General features: G+C 41.5%; 1 protein-coding gene across 1 annotated transcript in view; it reads left to right on the top strand.

Annotated features, from left to right (window-relative positions):
- Nucleotides 1-27,065, top strand: part of MMRN2 (multimerin 2) — a 73,397-nt gene extending 46,332 nt beyond the window's left edge. Inside the window, exons 5-7 of the mRNA XM_089676497.1 lie at nucleotides 2,129-2,302; nucleotides 8,936-10,831; nucleotides 21,227-27,065. Of these exons, the coding sequence (XP_089532623.1) occupies nucleotides 2,129-2,302; nucleotides 8,936-10,800 (2,039 nt within the window). The 3' untranslated portion in view covers nucleotides 10,801-10,831; nucleotides 21,227-27,065. The remainder of the gene's footprint in view (nucleotides 1-2,128; nucleotides 2,303-8,935; nucleotides 10,832-21,226) is intronic.
- The last annotated feature ends 726 nt before the right edge of the window (nucleotides 27,066-27,791 follow it).

The following is a 27,791-nucleotide window of genomic DNA, read 5'->3' as shown; positions in this document are numbered from 1 at the left end:
TTAGAAAACACCTAGGTCACATTTAACCCCCTGATCGCCCCCCCAGTTAACCCCTTCACTGCCCTGTCACCAGTGTCATTGATCACAGTGAACAGATTTTTACTGATCACTGTATCAGTGTCGCTGGCGACTTCCAATAGTGTTAGCGCCCCTCCCAGATAGCACCAGTTTGCCCGCTAGTACACCAATAATCCCATTTAACCCCTTGATCACCCCCCCCCCAGTTAACCCCTTCACTGCCCTGTCACCAGTGTCATTGATTACAGTGAACAGATTTTTACTGATCACTGTATTAGTGTCACTGGCGACTTCCGATAGTGTTAGCGTCAGTTAGCGCCCCTCCCAGATAGCGTCAGATTGCCGCTAGTACACAAGTAATCACATTTGACCCCTTGATTGCCAGGAACACGCTCACGTGCACGCTAAACCTCTATTGCTAGTATAGTGTCTGATTGGATCAATATCTTTGATCACATCAGCACTATACCAGCGTTCACATTAGTATAGTATCCCCAAAAATGCAGTGTTAGCGGGATCAGCCCCGACACCTACCAGCACCTGCGTTTAGCCCCTACGCCCCCCCCCTTCTCCCCCAGCAAGTGCAGTGTCAGTAGATAACTGTTACTTGATACATTATACACAAAACCCCAGTGTTCACAGAATCAGGCCTGATCTCTGTTAGCACTCGTCGGTAAATTTTATGTAGTGGTTCAAGCAGTCCCTGACAGCCAGGTGCTCTTTTCCCCGTGAGTCGCACTAGGTACCTATAAATTTAGTGGCCAAAATGGCTGTATAGCAAAAAATGGCATAACTTACAGTATCTATACCATAGTTTGTAGACACTATAACTTTCGCACAAAACAATCAATATACACTTATTAGGATTTTTTTACCAAAAACATGTAGCAGAATACATTTTGGCTTAAATTTATGACTAACTTTGAATTTACGATATATTTTTTATAGCCGAAAGTAGAAAATAACGGGTTTTTTTTCAAAATTTTCGTGGTATTTTTGTTTATAGCGCAAAAAATAAAAAGCGCACAGGTGATCAAATACCACCAAAAGAAAGCTCTATTTATGTGAAAAAAAGGACGTAATTTCATTTATGTACACCATTGCATGACCGCGGAATTGTCAGTTAAACTAGCGCAGCGCTGTATAGCAAAAAAAGGCATAAATTCCAGTATCTATACCATAGTCTGTAGACGCTATAACTTTCACACAAAGCAATCAATATACACTTATTGGGATTTGTTCACCAAAAACATGTAGCAGAATACATTTTGGTTTAAATTTATGACTAACTTTGAGTTTACTATATATTTTTTATAGCTGAAAGTAGAAAATATCAGTTTTTTTCAAAATTTTCGTGTTCTTTTTGTTTATAGCGCAAAAAATAAAAATCGCACAGGTGATAAAATACCACCAAAAGAAAGCTCTATTTGTGTGAAAAAAGGACGTAAATTTCGTTTGGGTACAGCATTGCATGACGGCGCAATTATCCATTGAATTAGTGCAGCGCCGAGTAGCAAAAAAAAAGGCCTGTCATTAAGGGGGGTAAATCCTCAGGAGTGCAAGTGGTTAACATATCTTTTTACATATATTTGTAAATGCATTCCAAAAATGTAGATTTGTATTTTTAAAGACATACAGAATATTTGAAATGTATTAAAATTATTTTTCCTATATTTTGTAATAAAAACGCATTTCAACATGCAGAGAGAGAGAGAGAGAGAGAGAGAGAGAGAGAGAGAGAGAGAGAGAGAGAGAGTGTGTGTGTGTGTGCGTGTGTATTTTCAAAAGAAAAGTATTTCAGCAATGGCAGCATGTTTATTATAATTCTAAACATTAATAATTTTCTTCAAATTCAAAATGTTTCTTCCCCTAGTGCAGGGGTGTCAAACTGGCGGCCCTCCAGCTGTTGAAAAACTACAAGTCCCATCATGCCTCTACCTTTGGGAGTCATGCTTGTAACTGTCAATCTTGCCATGCCTCATGGGACTTGTAGTTTGGAGACAGCTGGAGGGCCACCAGTTTGACACCCGTGCTCTAGTGGCAATTTCCAGGCACCTGGCAGCCCCATGATCTTGCCTAGACACGTGGTCATTTTTTTACTGTTTTTCAGAAGTAACGGAAATCATTCAAGCAGTAGAAAGCCAAGAGAGTCTGCTGGAGGATATACAGAATGACATTCACCAAGCTGCCAGCCATCTCATGGAGCTACAGAATGCCTTGGGACATAACATTTCTAGTGAATTTACCACGAGTCACAATGAATCAGACACTGCTGAAGATAAAGGTAACAAGACAAAACTTTTCTTTTTACGGGGGCAAAAATAAAACAAAGTTGCATCTGCTGCCTGATATAAAATGATAAAAGAAAACTGAAATAATAAAAAATAACGAAATAGAAAAGCAAATACAATCAAACATGAAAATGTCAGCACCTATAAAGACATATTTTATTCAAACTTTTTGATCACAAGTAGTACTTTAAACAGTTTCATGAAAATCAATTATATGTAGTATCTCAATTTGAAGTGGAACAATGTATTGGTATCTACAGTCATTTCTTTAAGTAGACCAAATTCCTTTCACTAAAATCTGATATAAACTTGAACATAATAGTTACATTTCAGAGGTTGTTTTTAATTTTTTTTTAAATTGGTAGCTGAATCAAAAATACCTGGGGAATTCTTCAATTGGACTTCTGCTTTGTCACATTGTCACATGCGTGTCTGGTGGGGACTACATGCGGTCATGCTGATACAAATTGGCAGACGCAGGCCTCCATTATTACTTTCAGTAAACTAGGGCAGCACAGTGGCTAAATGATTAGCACGTCTGCCTGGCAGTACTAGAGTTGTTCGTTTGAATCCCAGCCACGACACCACCTGCCTGGAGTTTGCATGTTCTCCCTGTGCCTGTGTGGGTTTCCTCCGGTTACCTCCCACACTCCAAAGACATGCTGGTAGGTTAATTGGATCCTGTCTAAATTGCACTAATATGTGTATGTATGAATGTAAGTTAGGGACCTTAGATTGTACACCCCTTGAGGGTTAGGAACTGATGTGAATGTACAATATATACTGTAGACTGTATGTATGTAAAGCGCTGCGTAAATTGACGGTGCTATATAAGTACCTGAAATAAATAAATAAAAATAAAATAGTCCAGAGCAATGGATGTTCAGCCATCACTGGAGGCAAAGCATGTAAATAGGAAACAGCTGAAAGAGGAAGCATTGGAATACAAGAAAGGATGAACAAAAATGTGAAAATTGCATTTTATGTTCACTAGCAATAGCAGCTCATAAGCCAAAGGCTAAATATCTTTGAGTGGAAAAAAAATCAGTCAATCATCTAGTGGGCCAGTCCATTGTCTCCATTGTGTTTCTCACTTGTCTAATGATGGCTGTCCTATGAGCTCAGCTATTATCTTGATGAACATGTCATGCAAAGGTGCAAAGGAGAATCTCTGATCTACACAGGAACTTAGGGCTCATGTACACTGCAGCTGATAAACTCACATTTAGGAGCTTTTCTGCATTTTTTTCAGCAGCCCTTGAACTCTCCCTAATGTTTTGTCCATGTACACATAGTCGTTTACAGGCAGTTGAGTTTACAGTTGTTTTTTGAACGCAGAAAACTTGCGTTCAGCATTAGATTTTATCAGCATTTCAAATGCTAAATGCTTGTAAACGCGGCTAACCGCGTTTAAAGGCGTTTGCGTTTGAAAAATTTGTTAACTCTTCCATTTCCAGATGCTGTCCAGAGCCTTTTTTCATCATGAAAAATGCATGGAAAGCGTTTTCCCGGTACTCAAATGGACCTAGCACACCACACTTTGTGGTTTTGCATGAAAAAATGTTAGACACTGCTGCAATAATTTCTGCACAGAAATCAGATAGAACACATCCAAACACCACAAAAAAAACTAATCTCACCAAGGCCATTTGGAAACTCGGGCACTGCCCGAGGGCCTGGGGTCAGTGTGGGGCCCCATGAGATGCCCCTGGTACCTTTTTCATAGGCTTTTTTGAGTTTGGGCAAGGACACAGGGGCCCCATGATCCCCTATTGCCCGGGGCCCCATGAGTTGTCAGTCCACCCCTGATCTCAACACATGCTGCACTCTCTGCTTCTGCTCTCTCTATTTCTCTCAATATGTCTGAAATAGTTAATATTTTACTGTTTTCAGTGCTTTCTGGGCATTTTGGAAGGTCTCCTGAGGTTATCTTAAAAAAACGCTTCTAAACGCAAACTCTCATAAATGCGGTATGCAAACGCAGCTAAACAAATTTTTTTTATCCTACGTTTTCCAGCAGTCAGTTTCCATCGTTCAGATGTGTACCGTGTACATGGCGCCTATATTAGTCTTAACCATAGGTCATATGCAGCTACATCCAGGTGATTAGACACTAGCATAAAACCTGAAGGAGCATTCCCTATACAACATTCCCACTTGTTAGAAATTCTGTATATAGCCCTACAGAACAGACAGTGCACAGTCCACATGTGTTTACCTGCTGCTTCTCTGCAAAAAGGAAACAGGAACTTTATTATAGAGAAAAGACATAGAGTTCAACCATGAATGCAGCTACAAACTTATAAACATGGATGAAGTTTGCATGTTCTCCCTGTACCTGTGTCGGTGTCCTCTGGGTACTCCGGTTTCCTCCCACGCTCCAAAGACATGCTGGCAGATTAATTGGCTCCTGTCTAAATTGGCCCTAATATGTGTATGTATGGGACCTTAGATTGTACACCCCTTGAGGGTTAGGGACAGATGTGAATGTACAATATAAATATATGTATAGCGCTGCGCAAATTGACGGCACTATATAAGTACCTGTAATAAATAAATAATAAAAGTGTGGAAAGAAGACCAGATGGCAGTTTACATATCTGAGAAACATATGCGAGATGCTGAAAAGCCCAGAAAGCACTAATGGATATGTTCAAGCAGGGGTAGGTAACCTTTGAGAGGTGGAGATCTACCTGAACAACGTGAGAGAGATCAAAGATCACCAGGGTTCAGCGCCATTAAAAAAAAATTTAACTAGCAAGGCCTAACTAAATAGCAAGGAAAACGTAGAAAAATATAAGAAAACTAATGTCACTGTAAAAATACAAACTTAGCCTCCCTTAAAAATGGACAGTGTCAGTCAGTAGAGCAGTGGATGGTGTCAGTAGAGCAGTGGATGGTGTCAGTAGGGCAGAGGTTGTTGTCAGTCAGCAGGGCAGTAGATGGTGTCAGTAGGGCAGAGGTTGTTGTCAGTCAGCAGGGCAGTAGATGGTGTCAGTAGGGCAGAGGTTGTTGTCAGTCAGTAGAGCAGTGGATGGTGTCAGTCAGTAGGGCAGTAGATGGTGTCAGTAGGGCAGAGGTTGTTGTCAGTCAGTAGAGCAGTGGATGGTGTCAGAAGGGCAGTGGATGGTGTCAGTAAGCAGGGTAGTGGTTGGTGTCAGTAGGGCAGATGTTGTCAGTCAGTAGAGCAGTGGATGGTTTCAATAGGGCAGAGGTTGTTGTCAGTCAGTAGAGCAATGGATGGTGTCAGTAGAGCAATTAACAGTGTCAGTAGGGTAAAGGTTGGTGTCAGTAGGGCAGTGGATGGTGTCAGTAGTTTTTATTTTTACATTTTTATTTTTTTATATTTTTCACCATTTCTTTAGCAGCCCTGTTGAAAGGGGAAAAATTGGGGGAAGGGCCAGGCACCAGAAAAAAGGAGGAACAAGGATGAAAGGGGTAGGCGTTTACTAGAACCGATCCCGTGGATTTTCCTCCTGCAGCAGCTGTACGCTGGTGGGAGGGTGAGGAGGAGATGATAGCTTTCAGCTGCACAATAAAGGGGATCATTGGAAAGCAGGTATCTAAAAAATCTAAACTGCCAGCAAATGGTTGAGGATTGGGATTTTTCTGCCCCCCAGCTACCCTGGTGCCTTAAGGTGGCTGTCTAAGCAGCCATAGTCTGGGCGCCATCGCCCCCCCCCCCCGGTAGTGACCTCTGCCTCCCCTTCCCTTCCATGGACAGGTATTTTAAAAATCTAAACTCCCAGCAAGTGGCTGGGGATTGGGATTTTTCTGCCCCCTAGCTACCCTGGTGCCCTAAGGTGGGCACCAGCATACGACTGCTTAGGGCACCTGGGTCAGGAGGGGGCAGAAAAATCCCATACCCAAGCCACTTGCTGGGAGTTTAGATTTTTTTAAAATATCTGTTCATGGGAGGGAAGGGGGGGACACTTCTGGAGGGGGGGGAGGGGGGCAGATGACATTGCTGGGGGGGGAAGGGGGCCAGAGGTCACTGCTATGGGGGGAAGGGGGAGCAGAGGACACTACTGTGGGATGGGGGGTGATATGAAGGGCAGTACAGAACTGCTATGGGGGTGGGCCTGCCCATAGCAGTGTCCTCTGCATATCACTTCCCCCCCAGTAGTGTCCTTTGCCCCCCCTTTCCCCCATAGCAGTGACCTCTGGACCCCTCCCCCCCAGAAATGTCTTCTGCCCCCCTCTCTCCCAGCCTCCTCTGCTGCTGCTGTCATCCTCAGTGCACAGGTATAGGGCAGGCTAGTAAAAGCAGGGAACTGATAGGGGATAGGGGTTAAAAGCACCAATAGACTTACTATGGGGCATCCGTTGTCGGCTGTCCTTCCTCTAGCCTGAAGCCGATGCTGGGGGCTGTTTATGTGACCAGACCGAAGGGCCCTCAGCAAAGGTAAGTATAGACATCTTTCCATTACAGGGTAGTTAGAAAAGCTTAGAATGGGGGTGTGAGCGGGTTTACATATAGCTAGGATATGACTGAGCATCCACTTTAACTGATCTACTGTTCAGCACTGTGACTGGAAAGAGAGCCTGAGATCAGCACAGGGAGGAGTTCTGCAGATCCTGATCTGGGGTGAAGGACAGGTGCACGACTCCTGGGGTTTGCAGTGTGCAGGTGCTAACACGGAAGAACTTGGCCGGGTATCAGAGTGGTGGGAAAGCGTTGATATGTCTCCTAAGCAATGCTGATAGAGAAGGCATTGCAGGCTGGACAAGGACAACCAAAGGGCTGCATTTAATCCTGAGGCTGCAATATGCCCAGGTCTGGACTGGAGGAAAGACAGAATGTGGAGTTTTTCCTTAAATGGAATTTTGAGCTGTGCACCATGCAAATTAGGCTTTCCATGCAGAACGGTAGATGATTTCCTAGTTTTTTGAATTGTCAGGATCATCAAATCTGATAGGCCCCTGTCCCTCAGAACCTGTGTGTTCACTGCCATGCCTTTAGAGCACGGGTGTCAAACTGACGGCCCTCCAGCTGTTGCCAAACTACAAGTCCCATGAAGCATTACTAGATTGACAGTTACAAGCATGACTCCCAAAGGCAGAAGCATGATGGGACTTGTAGTTTCGCAACAGCTGGAGGGCCGCCAGTTTGACACCCCTGCTTTAGAGCCATTGATTATGAAGTAGAATGGTGGACTACCCCTTGGGACAGAAAGTCCAATCCAGAAGGACAGATTATTAACCATGAGAAGTTATCACTGGACCAGACTCAGGATTTGTTGTTTATATGCAGATCTACCTTTGAACTATACAGACTACCAAGCAAGAGAAAAGATAGGTGATGTCATAATGAGCCTTCTGACTCCTCTCACCATCCCCTGCACCCCTTCCCACCTATAGTTATTTTGTTGAATTAAGGCATTTATATCCAAAGAAGAGAGAAACAAAATAAGGAAAAAGTGATCATAGTTTCTAAATATTTAGGTAATCCTGCTGTCCCATGCACTGGCCCACAAATGGCATTATAGTAAATAGATCCCTGGCCATGGGTATGGTCTATTAGTCTTGATTTGGCACCAGTATGGAAGATGTCTGAGATCAAGACACCAATAAGTAACTCATGAAAAATCATTATTGACCATGCATGGAACTGATGTATGTTTTCTATGATTTTCTATTTTTTTTCTGTATTTTTTTCTATTATCTATTTTGTTACAACATTCTTAAGTGTGTGTTAGAAATTTAACAGCATGAAGAAACAATCTCTGTTTAGATGTTCACTTGAGCCATTTAATTGTATATCTAGTAAAAAAAGAAAGAAAAATTCAGTACATCTCCATAATAAATATACATTTCCCCATATTTGCCTCTTAAAAACGCAGTACGGCAATGCCAAACATGAGTTCTCTGCTAGACTTCAGACCAACTCCCCTCTCTTTACCTTCATAACATAGGGGGGAGGTGTTCTGTATCCAGCAGAAGAGAACCGAGGCACAGATGGTCATGCTTTTGGGGATTTAGGTTGTACAGAGGCAATGTTATCAGCTCACTACAAGATGTTAAGAGCTCGCTGGATTTCTAGCAGGATCAGCTAGTATATTTTGGTTCTTGTAGCGTTTTTAATGAGACAAATTATGGATAAATGTAAATGTACTGCAGAGATGTACTGAATGTATTTGTACTTTAAGAATAATTTAGCCAGTACATACCAAGTGGCTAAAAATGCAAACTGGGCAACATTTGTTATATCCAGACCATACTTACCATATATATATATATTTTTTTTTCACTAGTGATGAGCACAGGCATATTTGGACACAAGTCACCTGAGCTGTCTTGGCAGGAAGCTGCTTAAGCCGATAACCAATCATAGCAGGTAGAGACATTCCCTGCCCCCAGCCATACGAATACATGCCCCTTGCATATATGGGGTGGGGAATGCCTCCACTTCCTATGATTGGCTGTCGGCTTTGACAGCTTCCCAGTGGGATAGCTCAGATGTGTTCAGATTCGTGTCCGAACTTGCCTGAGCTCATTCCTATTTATTACATCAACAAAGACCAAACAATAATTTCAAATTTGTTGAAACAAAATACAGTTCTCGCATACGCATTGTTTTTCACATACAAAATAAAGATGATATATTTCTTTTTAATTTATTATAGATTTAGAAATAGATGACCGTCTCCTCCGAGAAGTGTTTCTACCACATGTGGAAAACTTCCTAAAGGCTCATTTTAACCCTGTGTGGAACAGCTTTAACAAAAGTCTACAGAATCTGAACAGCATGGTCAAGAACCTCTCTGAAAATGTTGAATCCAACAGAAAGAGATTGGATACATTCCTGGAGAACACTGTACCCAAGAAAGACCTTTATGAGCTGGGAACAAAATTTGAATCAAAGATTCAGGAAAATGTTGACAAACTTGAACAGCTAAAACATGACATGGCCAACCATTTTCATACACAGCAGGCTGTAATCCACTTTAACTTCACCATGTTTAAAACAGACACAGACATGAAGTTGAAGAGGAACTTGAAGATGCAACAGTCACAGTATTCCTATTTGAACTTTAGTATTAGTGAACTTCGAAGAGGTCAGGAGCAAATTCAGGATGATATATTCGATTTATCTCAGAATATCACATTACAGTGTGGACAAAGAGAAGGGGAAGTGGTATCAATTACAAACACGCAGATTAATGATACTCTTAGAGTGCATGAGAAAGAGATTCAAGAATTACTAACAGAGCAAGATGTCATTTTTGAGAATATTTCTACTCTGGAGAAATGGATTAAAGAGCTTCGCACAGAATTTAAAAAGAATACTGAAAGGGTACAGGTTCAGTTCATGGAGAAAAGTCTCATTCTGGAGGAATACAAAGTCTTAATTCAACGACAGATAATGGAACTTAATTACACTATTGCCAGTATACAAGATAGCATTGATGAGCTTTTCAAGGATTGCGACTGTCACAAAATGAATGCAGACATTCTTGCTCTTGTGGAAATACAGAGGAATTTCTCTAACCAGTATAGGGACATTTTGTATGGAATTGAAGATGTGAAACAAAAGGAAGGAAGTTCAAAGATATCATTGCAAAATTCAGTTGAAGATCTCTCATTGGAACTCCAACTTAACCGCCAGTCTCTAACAGCCCAGCAAGAACAGGGACGAAAGCTTATGCATATCACCAATCAGCTGCAATCTCAAGCTACAAACTTTACCGATGATGTTAAATTTCTCAGGTTAGAAAACAATCAAATTCATAATCATATCAAACATCTGGGCAGTTCATTCAGTTCTCTATTGGAAGATGCAATAAGACATGAGAGAGTTTTGGCAGCACTGCTGGGTGAAGAAGTTTTAGACCTTTTCTCAGAAGATAACCCTGAAGCACTGCATGTATCAATAGAAAAAATGTATGAAACATTAAATAATAATGTAGACAGGATAGACAGGCATCAGATAACAATAGATTCTATTTCTGACCGACTAAATTTTCTGGAGATGCAAATACAAAAAGACAATTTACCAGCTACGTCCACCATCTTCAATGTTGAACAACATAGTGAAGGAAAGACCTATTATAGTCCTTTCCAGCAGGGCAATTTGGCTCATATGGAACCAAGCCATGAAGCATCAAGGGATACTGATGAGTCAGAGCATAGTGATGTTGCCATCTTGAAAAAGGACATAAAGAATCTTAGTGAGAAAATTGATAAGCTGGAATCTTATTTTGCTGAACAAAATATTTATAGCAATGAAACTATTGAAACTACATTAAAACCACTCAGTTCTTCAATTGCATCCATTAAAGAGGACATTGTAACGCTCAGAAGTTTTTATAATGAACATGTACAACTATTCCACAAAATTTTTAGAAATTATGAAGTTCTTCTTTCCTCAAATGTACCTCTCGACATTGCTCAGATTCAGTCAATTATTGAAAAGAAAGCAAAAAAGAAAGTGAAAGCATCGGAATTACAGAATAAAAGAAGTGATAAAAAGCAGAGGAATGACCAATAGCAGTCTGTCCAAAAATGAATGCTAAATCAAGGTATGTTTTTTTTTTATTTAATCACCTACAAAGATGAGAGTTTAAATAAATTAATGGAACACACATTTGTATTCCAGCTAAATTACAGTTCTGTGTATTCATGGATGTTTGCAAAGGAAGACAAAAAGATACATTGGCATTTTGTTAGCTGATTATCCCGTTATTTATTCACAGTGTTACAGAGGAAACTCCTCCTTATTAAAATTAAACAGTTTGTGTGGAAAGGTAAAGTGGATAGAAAGCTAGACTCCACACAAACAGCTGTATTCCTGGGTGAAAAATACAATATATATCTTGAAAAGAGATCATAATGTTGGGATGAAATGGAGAGCATTACAGACATTTGCACAACCCTGGCAAACAGCAGAGCTATGTCACTGACTTCACATTTCTCTGCTGCAATTAAGCAATACAGGTTAGTGACCTCCCTGCCTCCTCTCTGTCATTAGAGATTGAAGGAGCAGCAGCAGACTGATTAGGTCATCTCTGGCATTCACAAGAGCATACAGGCTCCTATTTCCAACCCTATACTATTCCCATTTTCCCAATCTGCTGTACATGGGATTACAGATATAAACTAGCTGCAGTTAAAAATAAAGAGAGTACATTTAATAATTACATAATTAATTTATTTTTTATGTCTGCCTGGATATCAGCTTTATAAGAGTCAGATCCTAGATTTAGGTGTCCTGAAGATTCTCTAAGATTATGGCACAGGATTGATATGTTTAGCAGCAATTATTCAAGGACCTATAAGTGAAGCATTTTCAGGGGTTACTTAGTGTTAGGCACTCAGTTAAAGTGTAAAGCTGGTCATAGGTGAATCGAAATTCAGCTGGTTCAGCAGGAACTGGCAAAATTTCGATCCATCTATAGCAAGGCTGGTGATGCTGAAGTTGATTTATCAAGCAACTTCAGTACACCCATCCTGGAGCCGCCAGCAGTGGTCATTGTATTCTTCCTGTGAGGAGGGCTCTCAACTGGCAGTACATAATAGCACTGCAGGAGGGATTCCCCCATCCCCCATTTTTTTTATTTTTTTTAGATCTGGATAGAGTGAGGAAGGGTTAGAACAAAGATGGATCATAAGAACAGAGTGGTGGGTCCTGTACTGTACTCCAGAAAATGTATTTTACTGGTAAGTTTAACTGGTTGCATGGCGCCCTATAGCAGAAATACTGCTACAGGGCAGCACGGGTGCGCAAAATCATGTATTTATATATACACGTGATTTTGCAGTTCCGGGTAGGGGGCGCACCCTACCCGCACCGCCATTCGCGGCCTCAGCTGTCAATCACCGGGTCCCGGCTGGTAATTACTCGCCAGCTCCCGGTGATCGCCAAGTATTTCCGACGGGGGGAGAGACTTGTATAGAAACAATATAGATCTCTCCCCTGTCAGCTCCTGCACACTGCTTTGTATGGCTCTGCATAGCAGAGCCATACAAAGCAGTGTGCTTACAGTGTGCTTACAGTGAAGCACACACACAGTCCCCATAGTAAAACAGCACACAGCACACAGCACACAGTTAACCCTTCGATCGACCCAGATGTTAACCCCTTCCTGCCCATGTGGCAGAATACATTTTTGGCCTAAATTTATGACGAAATTTGATTTTTTAAATTTTTTTTACTGGACAACTTTAATAGCAAAAAGTCAAAAATATTGTTTTTTTTTTTCCAAAATTGTCAGCCTTTTTTATTTATAGCGCAAAAAATAAAAAACGCACAGGCGATCAAACACCACTGAAAGAAAGCTCTATTTGTGGGAAAAAAGGACATACATTTTATTTGGGTGCAGCATTGCATGACCGTGCAATTGTCAGTTAAAATAATGCAGTGCCGTATTGCAAAAATGGCCTGGTCAGGAAGTGGGGTAAATCCTCTGGAGGGCAAGTGGTTAAAATCCTGATTATACAGCATAGGACACAAGCTTCTTTAAATCATTTTGATTTAGCTGTCCAAAAACATTCCAACTGAGGAGTGGTCAACAGAGCAAACAAAAGCAACAGGCCCACATAACAAACAGGTCAAGAGGGCAAAAGACAAAGGGCAAAGATAGCCTTAAAGAGGATCTCTAAATTTTTTCTCTATCAGCTCTATGAACACAGGATGATCCTCCACAGGGGTCATAAGGGTCGTATTAACCTAGGAAATGGGCAATTTCTGTGGTGGATCCAGCCACTTCTTAAAGCAGAGGCTAAAGACAAAGCCCCTGAAAGGTTTACTTTTGCCATTGTGTCCCATTGGGGAGATTTCTCTTCACTTCCTGTTTCATAGCCAAAACAGACAGTGAGAGAAAATCTATCTAAAGTGAGGGAATCCCTAGTTGTCACCAGGGTCACAGGAAGTAGTGTTCACATTAGAAGATAATCCCACTATTCCTGCTCTGAGGCCAACCCATTATTTGGGATTTTCTTTTACTCTCGCTTTCAGTAATAATGGTAACTAGGAAAAATAAAGAGGGTGAATCTCCCTAACAGGGGCACGAACAATCATAAATCCTGACAGGTGTTCTGATTCTCTCCAGTCTATCCGAAACTTAAAAATATCAGTTTTGCCTTTAGTTATACTTTAAGAAAACGTTACTCAATAGAATATAGTTGGGTGTAATGTTTTGGGGGAGAAAAAAATCTTCCCTGGGCGAGGGCATTCTCCATATAGGACAGTCGCAACCAGCAAATAGACTGGAATGGTCTTAGCTGCTGTAGAGAATTTTAGAGACCTCTTACTAGATACATTTGGGCCAGCAGACCCAGGCTGCTTCAATGCTAAGCAAGGGCAAACAGCTTCAATAGCATCTTTTAACTTAGGAAAAATGTTTGTAGCAGACGTATCATCCAGATCTGAGGTTTGTAGCCTGATGGAAGGAGAATAAAAAGATAAAGGCAGCAGGGAAAGGCTTGGGATTCAATGTGGAGGCATTGAAAGAGGCCCTGACCATCAATGATGGGGGGCTTAAAATGCCACTAACCACCAATAATGGGGCGGGTGGTACATCTGACCACCAGCGTATGTAGGAATGTTTTAGGTTTCCACAAGATATATAGCTATTGCAATTTAATTATCCAGGGACCTTTACGTCACTAATAAAGGAAGACATGCAACTGACTTCAGTAGGCAACTTTCAAAGGCTAAGTGCACCTTGACCACCTCAATATGAACATGTTGCTTAATTTTCAAAAACCTTGGTGTGTCTGCTTTCAACAAATGGGTACTTTTTGGAGTGTTTGTACTGTTCTGGTATATATATATATATATACAACAGAAAGAAAAAAAGTGAAAACACGTTTAAAGAATTTTTCTCTTTGTATAGTAAAAGATTAAAAAATCAATGGGTTTAAAACCACCAAAATATCACCACCAAACCACCAAATATCTATGTTACAAAATGTATATGAATTAATGTGGGTGCAATGTTACATAGGGGAAGTACACCTGTGCAGAGAGCCACGTTTACCCTATGGTTTGTAGATCCGTGTAGGAATGATGGATGGCTCTGAACGCCAGGCCAGTAAACATGGCCCTCTGCACATGTATACTGGTCAATATGACTGTGTGAATGAGGCCTTTTAGCATGCAAATAATAACTAAAAATGGAAGTTTCCCATGTGCACTTCGATGGGGAATGCAATAAAATACACAATATTTGTTAGATTCATACACTTAAAGTGTGCATCAGATTCATACATTAGATCTCTTTTTATATATTGTCAGCAGAAATCTTTCACAAGCTCCAATGTGATATATTATTTATAGGAAGCGACTGTTTCAATTAGCATATTAGAATTTGGAGCTGCCTCAGCAACTTTACTTGGCAGAGAATTGATAATAATCAAGAAAATCAATTGGGTCTCTTTTCACATGGTACTGATGTATGTACTTTTTTTAAACGTAATTTCAGATGCTTGTTTTGAGCATATTCGTGCGTATTTATGCTCATATTTGCGTTCGCGCATTTGCATGCACAATATATTCTTAAGGAGAATTGATTAAGATTTATGTTCATATACACGTATTTGCACTTTGTGAGCAGGCAGCGTAAATTACTGACCAAGAATGCAGATTTTCCTATTTTTTTTTAATGAGGAATTTGCAACACTTATTTACGTGCCTGTGTGCAAGGGCACATTGCAAATAATGGGCTACATTTCACCTCAGTAAAAAAAAAAAAAAAATGCTGTACTGAGCTTTTTCAAGCTACAGTGTGCAAGAGGCCTTAGGAAATGAAATGACAATTCACATTAATGTATCTGGTGGGAACACCATGGAAAGCCCAAGAGAGATGCAAATGAAGAACCATTATTTTAGTTTTATGCCAGGTCCTTCAGATTGATAGAAGAAAAAAAGAAAAAATATTATTTTGATCTCATTCATCAATAATTATAATATCAATAAATATTCTGCAGAAGCTTCCATATATGCACAGAACTCTGCTTGTGCAATCTTATTGAAAGTGAAAAATAAAAACACTGGCATTTGTGTTGTGGCAACTTGAAATACCACAATGCACAGCAGCACACTTGTGTGGTGCAATTCATTTTGAAGAGAGTCCAAAACACAAAGCTCAGCATGTGTTGGGGAACGATGCATTGCAAAAACAAAAAAAAAAGGTTGTGATTTTTTTTAATCAGCTAAATGCAAAACGCACTGTTGTGTACTTGTAACGAACACTGCAACATAATGAAAGCCCCTTGGACCTCCTATAGGGAAAGGGAGCCTTGACTACTGGAAGCATGGCATCACTGTGGGCGTGAACCTAAAAGGGAAGTTAAGTGACTCCATTTAGGATTGGCTAAAAAGAGCTGGGTGGAGCCTGAACTCTAGGAAAAGGCTACAATGGGGCACGTCCAATTGATCTGATTCAGCTGTCACAAGAGTTGTCCTTCCCTAGCATTCCTGTATGGTCATGAGCATGGATCTTTTATCCAGAGGTCAGACTCACTGACCCTCTTCTAAAGCCCCTTTCATATGGGGAAGACTCCATCAAGTGGATCCGCCTGCTCACTCCGCTGATCCCCACTGAGCAAGTGGATGACAGGTCCGTGTTTGCTCTGCTACGCAGGGCAGACACATCAGCTCATTGTTCTCTGTGGGGTGGTTGGATGGAGAAAGACCACCTGTCCGTTTCCATCCGTCTATTATCCGATCCACCGAATGGATGGGGAAGTGGATGACAGGTCCGTGTTTGCTCTGCTACGCAGGGCAGACACATCAGCTCATTGTTCTCTGTGGGGTGGTTGGATGGAGAAAGACCACCTGTCCGTTTCCATCCGTCTATTATCCGATCCACCGAATGGATGGGGAATGGATTTCGACTGGTCTGTTGTTAGCATACAGGATCGGATCGGATGCCGGTGGGTGTCAGTGGACACATGTCCGCTGACACCTGCTGCTTCATAGAGAGCTATGGATGGTCCGATTGGACCGTTAGCATGAAAGGGACCTTAATGGTAAGACTGTCCCTTCAGCTGCTACATCTGTGTATTCATTCCCTGCTGCCAGGCCACCCTCTTCCAGGGTCATTGGATGCATTTTCCCTCCATCCAGGCCAAGCCCCTCTCTAGAGCTACTGGTGCTGAGGGCGCTAGCTCCATTCCTTCTTTGCTAGTCCCTCATTCTGCCTGAACCCCCCTGAGCTCTAATACAGCATCTGTCTCTGTTAATGGACACCACCTGCCCCAGTCTAGGATTTCCAGATCACCACCATCATATGTGCTTGGACCTCTAATGCCTGCAGCATCTCTTTCTGTGCCTGCCCTGGATTCCGTTAGTGAGACACAGATCCCTGTGCCCTGCAGGGCAGGAACTGATTTGTGGTGCCCACCTCATCCCCAGGGTCTGGTTCTCACCTGGGTCGCCCTCTATGGTTGATTTTTCCCCAAGGATTTGCACTTTGCACAGGAGATTAAATAAAAAAAAAATGGCACTGTGAGTTCATTGATGTGCTGACGCCGGTGCCTGTTGATACAGAGACAGTTGACAAATCAATACATTTTGATGTTAATACTGAGGGTGAAAAATCAAAGCAGCTTCCTTACATGTTGGGAACTGGCTGCAAGGTTTCTGTGCCTATGCAGGGGTGCTCTGAAAAATAAAATAAATAAATAGATTTCCGAAATTAGCTCCTTCCCTATTTAGGTGCATTTTGACTGCTGAAATGTTAGTCTATGGTTATTACTCATGTGCCTGCAATGGCCGACTTCCTTTCGGTCACCAGCACGGAGCGCCAGCGATATTCAAATAGGCATATGCTGGCTGTTTATTGGTGTGCCACTGTGAGTGGAACACTACATGTCACTTTAAACACGAGTGTTCCCTTTGAGGTGGTGCTACCCACCAGTTGACTCTTTCTGAATGGGGAATATACCACCTGGCAAACCACGTTCCAAGGTTGACCCTCCTAAGACTGAGGATACCAGTAAATATATCAAGGATGTTGCACTAGTTAGAGCAATACCCCCTCAGTAGGGAGGCAATTTACAATTGGGATTTGATGGGGAAATTTGGGTCCCCATCATGTCATTAGACAAGCCTACTATGTCTGCTAATTTAAAATCGGAACTACAGTTTCATCGGTAGAAGCTGGTAAAACTAAGAAATAATTGGACTTAGGTCACATGGCAGGCCCATTTTGTCTGCCTCCCTAACACACTGGGTTTCCTCACTTGTTGTGGTGCCAAAAAAAGAACAATAAAAATGTCAACCTATACAAAACTTTTTTTTTCCCTGCAGGCTTGTCGGTTAATGCTAGTATTGATCAGGAAAAAAATCCCGGGCCCATACAACTCTTTTAATATAGCACTTTCTTTGCTGAATTCTGCCAGTTTCTGGTGAAGGCTGACATTGAGTCTGCCTTTGCCTCCTTCCTGTATGACTGTTTCACCTTGACAACAAAGAAGGTTCTGCCCATCTGCTGTCCTTTTAGGCATTGAATTTGACATTGTAGAGATGGTCTGTTGACTTCCTGGGGTTAAATTAGCTTTTGCCCTTGATTAAATGCACAAGGAACACTCCAGCTGTAGCAGCTTAAATCTCTTCTGGGCCATCTTGTTTTCACTTTCTGCTTACTTCTAATGGGCAGTGCCTTCTGTGGGCGTCTATCGCAGGCTATGAAATGTATATCAGATACACATTGTTAAGTACAAATTATCAGACCTGTGTAGTTTTTCATCCTGCACACCTATAATGGTCATTCTTGTTGATAAATGGAGGAATTGCTGAGCTCACAGCTGGAGTTTTACATGGATGCATCCAGCTGGACTGGTCTGTTAAACCTTGACTGGCCTCATGGGCCACTCCATGAACGCTGTTAGAGCTCTTTCCTATTGTAGTGGCAGTGAAATTATCGGTGGAAAAATGCAGAATAAGCAAGTGTTTTTTTGGGGGGGTTTTTTGGACAGATAATGAGTGTGGTACAGGTTGTTAACTGCCTCTCTGCATGCTCTCCACCTTTTTTCTCCCTGTTGTGTTTTTCTGGTGCTTAGATGTTTTCGGTTGACTGATTTCAGGCAACTAATGTTTCAGGTATAGCTAATTCCATTGCTGATTTGTCCTCTTGTTCACAGTTCAACTGCTTCTGCTCTTTGGCTTCAACAGCTGTGAGTCTTCCTTGTCTGAGGTTTTTGTGGACTCATGTTTCTGACTCCATTTGGACCCCTTCCGGAACCCTTGGGTGGCCTACAGGCAATTTTCAGATAATTGGATGCCGCCACTTGGCAATGAGTTCTCCCTTTCTTCCCCATGGGACAGGATAAAGTTGAGGCTGGTTCGACGTGGGGACTCTCTCAGCTCTTTTCTTTGGTTCAGACTATAGAGCAGGGAGGATATCACCAGGGTTTTCTTATTCGGAGGGTTTTGAAGGGTTGGAAACATCTGACTTGCTTCCCTGGTTCTCGGCACATCTTAACTGACATCCTCTCCTTTTGCCCTCTGTCTGTTTCTGCAATTAAGACTCTCTTGTTTCAAGTTTCCTTTTCTTGGGCATTCTTTAGCATCTTTAGGATTAGTGAATTTGTCACCAAGGACAAACGCTCAGTTGGTGGTAACTTGGCAGAGGATGTAGTAATCAGAATCCTTTGTTTTGATCCTACTGCGTTCTTCTGAAAATGACAGATCATCATAAGGAAAGCAAATTATTTTAAATGCTTATGGCATGTCCCCTATTCCCTTTTTTCTTGCCTGGTGCGCTTGGCTTCCAATTTTCCTGCCATTCTCCCTCCTTCCATTGTTTTTGCTTTTTCTTTCTCAGCTTATCTAACCTCCATCTGATTTTTCCCAGGTACTCTTTCCACATTAGGTGCAGCCATTGCTACCCAAGGGTTGGGTTTTCTCGGATGAAAGGTATTGCATTTAGGTAGATGGAAATCATCTCATTTTTCGCTATATGTTCGTTCTCCCCTTTTGTTCTCATTTCAAGTTTTGTTTCTCATTCAAGTTTTTATTCAATGTTTTGTCACAGCTTTATTGGCGGTTTTGACCTTGCCAGCCAATTGATGTTGCTTTATGGGCAATGCCCTCAAGTTAAATTCTGATGTCAGGCTAATGCCTGACTGGCACTGATGGTAAGGACAGGCCTCTTAGACTATGTGAGTTTATGTTTCATGGGTGCTCACAGTATAACTGTGACTGGCATGGTTGTTTGGTACATTTGGAAAATTGTTACATTTAGAAAGTTCAATAACACTGTGGCATTGCCCTATTTTCAACTTAATCAGCTTCCATGTCTTTTTGAGGGACAAGGTACTGGTTTATTGGTCATAAATGAGCCTATGCTTCTCAGCAGTCATGCTTAGTTTTGAATGGGACCCTAAATTATATGAACTTACCCACTTTATCCTTTTCACGGCAGCCGAATGAAAATGTGCGGCCTCCCGGCGTCTGGGCCTAGACGCCAAGTGGCCACACATTTGCGTTCTATTAAAAAAGAACATATGTGCTGAAAGCGCACACCCTGAGCGCTCCCAGCACACATGTCCAGTACTCACAGAAAGGTCCCGATCTCCTCTTTCGATCGGGACCTTTCCCGATCGTGTGACCGCCGTGACGGTGTGTCATGCCGGTCACATGACCCTAAATCCCGCCCCACCTCCCGGCTTCTGAAACCCTTAAAGGGTTAGGAGGCGCTGGTGCGAAGGGGTTATACATGTGTCAAGAATAAACAGTAAGGCCTCATGCGCACAGACATATGAATTTATGCTCCCAACATGCTGGGGTTTTTTCCTGCCATCATTTGGAAGAAAAAATGCCGGTAATGTTACGTAAGTGTGTACATTTATGCATGTATGGCATGAGTGTAAATGCATTCTACTGGCTGCAAAATTAATTTATCCTGGCCACTGGAATACATTAACACTGATACTCATGTATTTATGCGCAATATGCTCATAAGCTCCTCTCTGAACACAGATTTGGTGTGTTTTTTTTATCCCTCTGAAGATTGATCTAAACACCTCATACACATAGTCACATAGGCTAACATACTGTAGAGCTGTGTTTAGAGGTATAAAGAAATATACTGTATGCCTGTAAAAGCAGCTTTTTTATGTTCATGTGCTTGAGGCCTAAATATACAAACTCTTTCCTGTTCATATTGTCTTATCCTACCAACCAACCCACCAGGTACTGAGAAAAACAAAAACAAAACAGTACTGGGAAAAAAGTAGAAAAGGGATCTTTCCTTACTTAATGCAGAATGAAGAAAAAATTAAAGTGGTTGTAAACCTCTGACATGAAATATGAACAAAGTATATCTCTCTATAGTGTGTACTTGTCTCAGTCCAGAGAACTAAGTGTTATTTCTGTCTGCTGCCTCTTTCCTCTGCTATCAGCATGAGAACTTTTGAAAAGTTTTCCTGACACTAATAGACAAAAATGGTGACAGGGAAGGGAGCTCCAGCACACATCCTGTGATTGACAGCCTCAGCTCTGTTCCTGTGTGCTTTGTGAAGGGGGTTGTGTCCCTTCCCTAAAATCAGCTCACTGAGCACTGCAGAGTTTACCTACAGCTCCCTAACCCTGTTTTTTGAAAGCTCAGACAAGTTGTATAAATTATGCACTTTGAAAGGCTGTAGAAAAAAGAGGGCTACAAATAAACAGGTACAACTTATGTAGGAGGATTTGTTACACCTCTCTGTATCACTTGAGACTAGTCATTTTACTGGGTATATGTAAGGGTTTACAACCACTTTAACAAAATGGGATTAATATCCTTGCAAATTAGACTTCAGGGAAACATTGTTGATTTTGTAATAGGCATTGCTGCACTGATAGTGCTTCTCTTCCCAAGTTCAGATGTTATATGTGTACTACTTGGGGTGTAAAAGGTTTGTGAGGAAATAATATCTGATCTGGGAATGATATTTACCTTAATTCTTTGTTTTTTTTACTTTTTTAGAGTCTTCATCTGCATTCAATACTGGCTTTCCAAGGGACCACAAGTAAATCCACAATTATAACATTATGTATCATAATGTAAAACTATGGAAAATATTTCCCCCTAGAAGATTTTATTTCACAACACCTTACAGTGGGAGACAACTTCTTTGCAGTCAGCCTTGGTTTTGGAGATGGTGATACCCTGGGATGTTGATTTCTGTATTTTGAAGAATATCAAACACTTGGTTTTTGCATTGGCAGCACTTAACAAGCAGAAAGCCTTGTGCAACAGTTTACAGTTCTACTGAAGAAAATTAGAAATTCTGGTTTCACTTCTTTTATGGCTCCATCAAGAACAACTCATAAGGAACGTTTTTGTCTAGCTGCCTAGTTTTTGGAGAAGGAAAGTCTTTCATTATAGCTATGAACAAATTTTATTAGCTACATTTAAAAAAAAGTGTAGCACCTGAGAAAACGAGAGCTGAATCTACCATTTCATGACCAACAATAAGAATGTTATGCTTTAAGAACCACTGAATGTTAAAACTGATATTTTTATATAGAGCTCACAAAATTTAAAATTTAGCTTACCACTAATGATATTCCATCAAAGTCAAGTTTGCCCATTTTTACTTTCAAGATAACTTCCTGATGAACACCTAAGACCACTAACAAGTGAACCACAGTGATAGTCATGGTATAGCTCCTGTGGGAGCCAATCAGTCACTATTGCAGCTTTTCTCAACCTTTTTAACGCCATTGAAAAAACGTTTTTGCTTCAGGTAACCCCTACTAATAATTATATTTACAGCTCACAGTAGATTAGTACAGGGCGTACATACAGGGGTTGCAAAGGTCGCAATTACAACCTGGCCCCATACCCCAGGGGGGCTGTGCAACTCCCTTGTACACCTGGATAGGAGGAGCAACATATAAAGGAACAGATCTCTTCCATTTTCCTCCTGCAGCCTCAGGGAGTAAAATGGAAGGGATCGGTTCTTATACATGCCGCCACCCTCCTATCCATCTCCTGTAGTGGTTGGGTCCCTGTGTGGTCCCTTCATCTCCCGAAGCGCTGTCGGGTTCCCCTCCCACTGGCTTCCACGGGGCAAGCTGTCAGGATGAAGAGTGGGAAAGGGGACGGTAAATGTGTTGGTGATCCGTACTGATCACTGGGGTTGATCAATCTGGTCAGCTGTACATGGTAACCAATCAGCTTCTAACTTCAGCTTGTTCGATTAACCACTTGCCCTTCAGAGGATTTACCCCCCTTTCTGACCAGGCGATATTTGGTGATACGGTACTGCATTACTTTAACTGACAATTGTGCGGTCATGCAGTGCTGTACATAAATGAAATTAATTTAAATTTTTTCCCCACAAATAGAGCATTCTTTCGGCGGTATTTGATCATCTCTACGATTTTTATTTTTTTGCGCCATAAACAAAAAAAGACCATCAATTTTGAAAACCCCAATATTTTTTACTTTTTACTATAAAACATATTCAATAAACAATTTAAAAAAATGTCTTCATAGGTTTAGGCCAAAATGTATTCTGCTACATGTTTTTGCTAAGAAAAAAATTCCAACACATTTAAATTAATTGGTTTACATGAAAGTTATAGTGTCTACAAATGGCAGTATATATACTGGAATTTTCATTTTTTTTTTATACTAGTATTGGCGGTGATCAGCTACTTATAGCGGGACTTCGGCGGGCATTCTGACACTGGGGGGAACTGACTAATGGACGCTGACATCTAATAAAAAGCACTGACAGTGTACTAATGACACTGTACTAATGACACTGGGCAGGAAGGGGTTAACATCTGGGGTGATCAAAGGGTTAACTGTGTGTTGTATTGTGCTTACACAGTGTGCTGTTTTACTAGGGAGACAAGCTGCTTTCTCTCTCTCTGCTGTGCAGAGAGAGAGAAAGCAGCATGCCCATGCTAACAGGAGAGAGATCTGTGTTGTTTACACACAGATCTCTCCCCTCTCAGCTTTAACGCCGATCACCGAGTGCCGACCGAGAATCGCTGTCCGGGACCCGGTGATTGACACCCACTGCAACCAATGTCAGCACGGGTAGGGCGGCACGTGCGTTGTCCCTACTCGCTCCTTCAAAATCATGTATGTATATGTGATTTTGCACAGAGCAGCCGCCTTGTAGCAGTATATCTGCAATAGGGCAGTAGGCCAGTGGTTAAGCTTTGACAAAAAAACTGGAAGCTGGTTGGTTTCTATGCAGAGCTGCACCAGATTTTGCACTCTCTAGTTTTAGTAAATTAACCCCACTGACTCTGTTCATTTATAATTGAGGCATAATAAACTGTGTTTACTATGCTTCAGTTTGTGAATGAATGGGAAGCTCTATACAGAGCTATTCCTGTCCATTCATTCTGTACTGCTGAGGCTGCAGAGATGAAAATTGAGGGCTGTATCTTCAATCTCTTTTCTCTGTCTCAAAGGTGAAACATCAAAAAACATAAAAAAGAATAGAAAAAATAAAATCGCAAAAATATAAAAACTACTGCTGACACCAGTAGCAGAACTACCATGGTCACAAAGGTTGCACTTGCCACTGTGGGGGAGTCCCAAGATTGCAAGAAGGGAGCTCACAGGAGACGATGTGAAAGAGTCCTTTTGCAGGACCATAATAAAGAGCCCTGCAGTCAGAGAAAAGGGCCACGAGATCAGTGGGAAGATCCGCAGCTGGGGGTCATTGAGGACTCTTTATGATTTCTTGCACTGGCCCCGAAGTTTCTAGTTACCCCTCTGCATTAGTGTGATGGTCAGTTGGAAGAATGTTCCTTACATTGGTGGTGATTGGGAAGAATCCCTCGTTCTAGATAGCTAAAAAGTTCAATGGTGTCTGTGGTTACTCATCTGAAAAACAGAAATCACTTATTGTTCAAGAAACCCCAAGCAACCTCTTGAGGATCCCTAGAGTTCCACAGAACCCTGGTTGAGAAGCCCTGTACTATTGTGTCTTGCAAAAAAACTTAAAGCGGAGCTCCAGCCCCATAACAAATTTATTTTAAAAGCTGACCCAGTATTGTTTATTCTTGAACATTAATAAAGGGATAAAGTTATTTGGTATAGCCTTCTAATTAGTTTTAAATAAGTAAAAGTTTACCTTGATCTCGGAAGCAGGCAGGCGCCATGATGGATGTTGGCATCTGAAGCCAGCAAATCTATATGTCCTGGAGTTGGTGCTGCTGGCTATCCCAGTATGCACCACTCGATGTCGTGCCTGCGCAGTAATGACAATGCTCGGCACAATTTCCGTTTTTGAATTAACGCGATAGTCAGCAACTAGGAACCCAAAGGATTCCTGGGATACAGGACCCGACATCCCAGGAGACTTTGCAAATCGAATTCATAGGTCATCGCCTAGGCGGCCGGGACCGGAAGTGCAGTCTTTGCACATGATTTAAAGGTATTTACAATATTAAAAAAAATATGTGATTATCGTAATCGTGCTGGACACCACAGGAACAGTGATAACAGAGGGACATTAAAAAAAAGGGTGGAACTCCGCTTTAAGTTTAGGCTGCTTATATTTTGCCTTCCCTGGTCCTTCCTTTACCCCCTCAACATAATGACATTTTTACATAAAAACCTTTCAGTTGTCATGACATCCCTTATTTTACACCTAGTGACACCAGTGGGTGCTTCCCCATGCAATGTGGGGTGGTGTTCTTCCTGAAAACAGCACCCTGCTTCCGTACTTCTCTCAGGAGCCTTCAGCCCTGACGAAAGCAATGGACTGGCTTTTAGTTATACAAATATAAAAAGCCTTGGATGTCAGAAGTGAATGTTCCTAGGCAGACTGCTCTAGGTAACCCCCTCATGTGATGCTGAGCCTCCATGATTAAAAGGACTAAATACAATGAATGAAAGGGGTGGACGAAGAACAGTAGAAGATCTCTAGAAGATGCTGGATGTCCTTCAGCCAGGGAATAAGGCGTACACTATCCAACTTGCTGCAGCTTCTAATGCATGCTGTGATGTGAGAAGCTCACAGTGTGCAGAGAAATCTGAGTAAGCAATTTCAGTACAGCAGAGGAACCTGCACAAAACAAAACTGGTATGGCTGGAGTTCAACTTTAAAAGGTTGCAATTTCATTATAACATGGACATATTTATAGGCTTGATTTCCTAGTTATTACTTAACCTACAGTTATATATATCTTATTTAACAAACGGGGCTATAGTTGCGTGCAATAGATTCATTTTTATACATTTATCCAATCCCAATGGAGAGCTGGCAATTGAAGTAAAGGATTCAGATTCCACCTGTACCGGCCCTTCCTTCAGTTTTGATTGCCAACAACTTTTACAACTGCTACAAAGCAAAGACACATTTTACTGCAACTGTGAAACAAGTACTCACAGATAAATATTCATGCAGTATCCTGGCCTTAATGCTGATTGAAAGAGGTGGTCACTTGACCTGGTCAGCTCCCAGGCTGCTAATAACAAATCTATCTCGAATGTGTAAAAAAAATGTCCTGTCTCATTTGGTTTCCTTTGTAATATATTAATATATTAAAAGAGAAGTATGGCCAAAGTGTTTGTGGTCATACTGTGGGTCACAGGAGTGCACTTAGTTCTGCACTCCTGTGACCCAGAATCACCCAATAGCAGGCTGATGTCACGGAGCCGCTCCAGGCTCTGGAAGGATTGCAACTGTTAATGTCGGGATCCACCCAGATGACTGAATGACAGCTGGCTCAGCCTTATAGAGGGAAACAGAGAGCCCAAGACAGCTGCTCTTATGCCTTCCACATCCCAGCACTCCAGTGAGTGCTGGAGGGGCAGAGCAGAGAGCGGTGACTAAGTGTCACTGCTTCCTGCTCAGAGTGGACTGAGAACTGTGCAATCAGCAATCATTTGATCACTCAGTTCTCAGGCTTAGAGCCGGCAGGGGATAGATGTAGCATCAGAAGGATGCTTCTGCCATATAGGTTTTTTTTTATGCACACGTTTCCTTTAAGTGGAGATAGCACTGTGGTTTCCCCAGAAGTAGCAGTTACAAAAGTGCAATCATTTCTCATCCCCTCAAGACTGTAATATTCCAAAATATACCTGTCATAAATTACACTTGGTTCACATCTATGCGGGTGGCTGCAGGTGCAGAAATTGCAGCAATTCCCGCAACCACCCGCAGTCAAAACGCGCTGCTGATTGGCTGTTTGAAAACGTGCAGGGTTTGCCATTTATTCTGAATGGCACCCCCATGCATCTAAAAATGCAGTGCATTTGCAGGTGCAGGAATCGCAGGGAAATCATATGGTTCAAAAGCACCATGAGATTTCCCAGCTGCTGCATTTTAAGAATAGTGCAGGAACCTTTTTCCTGCAGGAAATGCAGGCATATCAGCCCATTCAAATGAATGTCTGCCGTGCCTGAGCCAACCCGCACAGATGTGAACCAGGCCTCATTCACAGCAGTTTGCTGAGTATATTTAATCACATAAAATGTAAAGCCTAAGATCATTTATACTACTGAAATAGAAACATCGATATTGTGTTCTTTGTACTCCCACAACTGTCATGTCATCTAATTTGTCTTATTTATTGTATGTATGTAGATAGCAAAAGCACTGATTTTTTTTACATATATACTACTGTTCTTTATGGCCATTTTTCCTATTTTGTCATTGTTCTGCAATGTTTTTTTTGTAAATAAAGTATATAAAACATGTGTAGATAGGGATACACAAGTGTATAGTTGTTGTTTTAGCTTTCATAAAATAAAGATATTCTGTAACTTTTTCCAACATGTATAAAAAAAAAAAGCGTGCTCTGGCAGCACTTAATAAACAGAAAATTAGGAACCATTATAGAAATGTTTTCTGATTACTCAATGTTATGATATTCACCTAAATGCATAACTTGTATTCATTTTGTGATGTGAGTGGGGTTAGAGGTCACATAAATATGTACTTCAATTGCATCCCTTCATCTAGTCCCTAAAACAACACTGGTTATTTGATGCTTATGTTCCAATATATTAAGGCAACATGATTTTGTTTTGGAATACTGACTGTTTATTTGGCCTTTGGCCTGTTGAAGTGGTAGCAAACTCCTAAAAAAGAAGAAACAAAAAGTGGGCCCCCAGGTGGTCTTCCTTCCAGGTTTCCAGGCTCCAGGCCGTTTGCATGGCCGGGCCATGATGACCTCACTCCCACGCATGTATACGGGAGTCACAGCCATGGCACAGCGCTCTGAATTGACAGCATACTCAGTGTTTCATCAATGCAGAGCACATATGTTGGTGACATCACTGGCCGCTTCCAGTGTGAATATCTCCTCAACAGCACAAGTTTAGGAGACATTCACTGTGCCTACAAGTTGGTCTTATGACAGGCACAAGTTAAAAAGTGGACTTTATTACCACTTAAAAAAAAAATAACTAATTTCTCACTATAGCCATGTGTTGTCACTGGCACTTCTATGCTGCTATAATAGATTCCATGCTGATAAGGATATTGATCTTATAACTGACTTTCCTGATATTATTTCAGGTCCAGGGATTCCAAAAGTATTAGAGCCAGCGTCAGGGGCCAACTTAC

Source organism: Staurois parvus, unplaced genomic scaffold (genome assembly GCF_062004578.1).
Source record: "Staurois parvus isolate SC_StPar_1 unplaced genomic scaffold, SC_StPar_1.0 ptg000170l, whole genome shotgun sequence".
In the NCBI taxonomy this organism is placed as follows: Eukaryota; Metazoa; Chordata; class Amphibia; order Anura; family Ranidae; genus Staurois; species Staurois parvus.
Note: the sequence above shows the minus strand (reverse complement) of the source record. Positions and strands in the feature narration are given on the sequence as shown.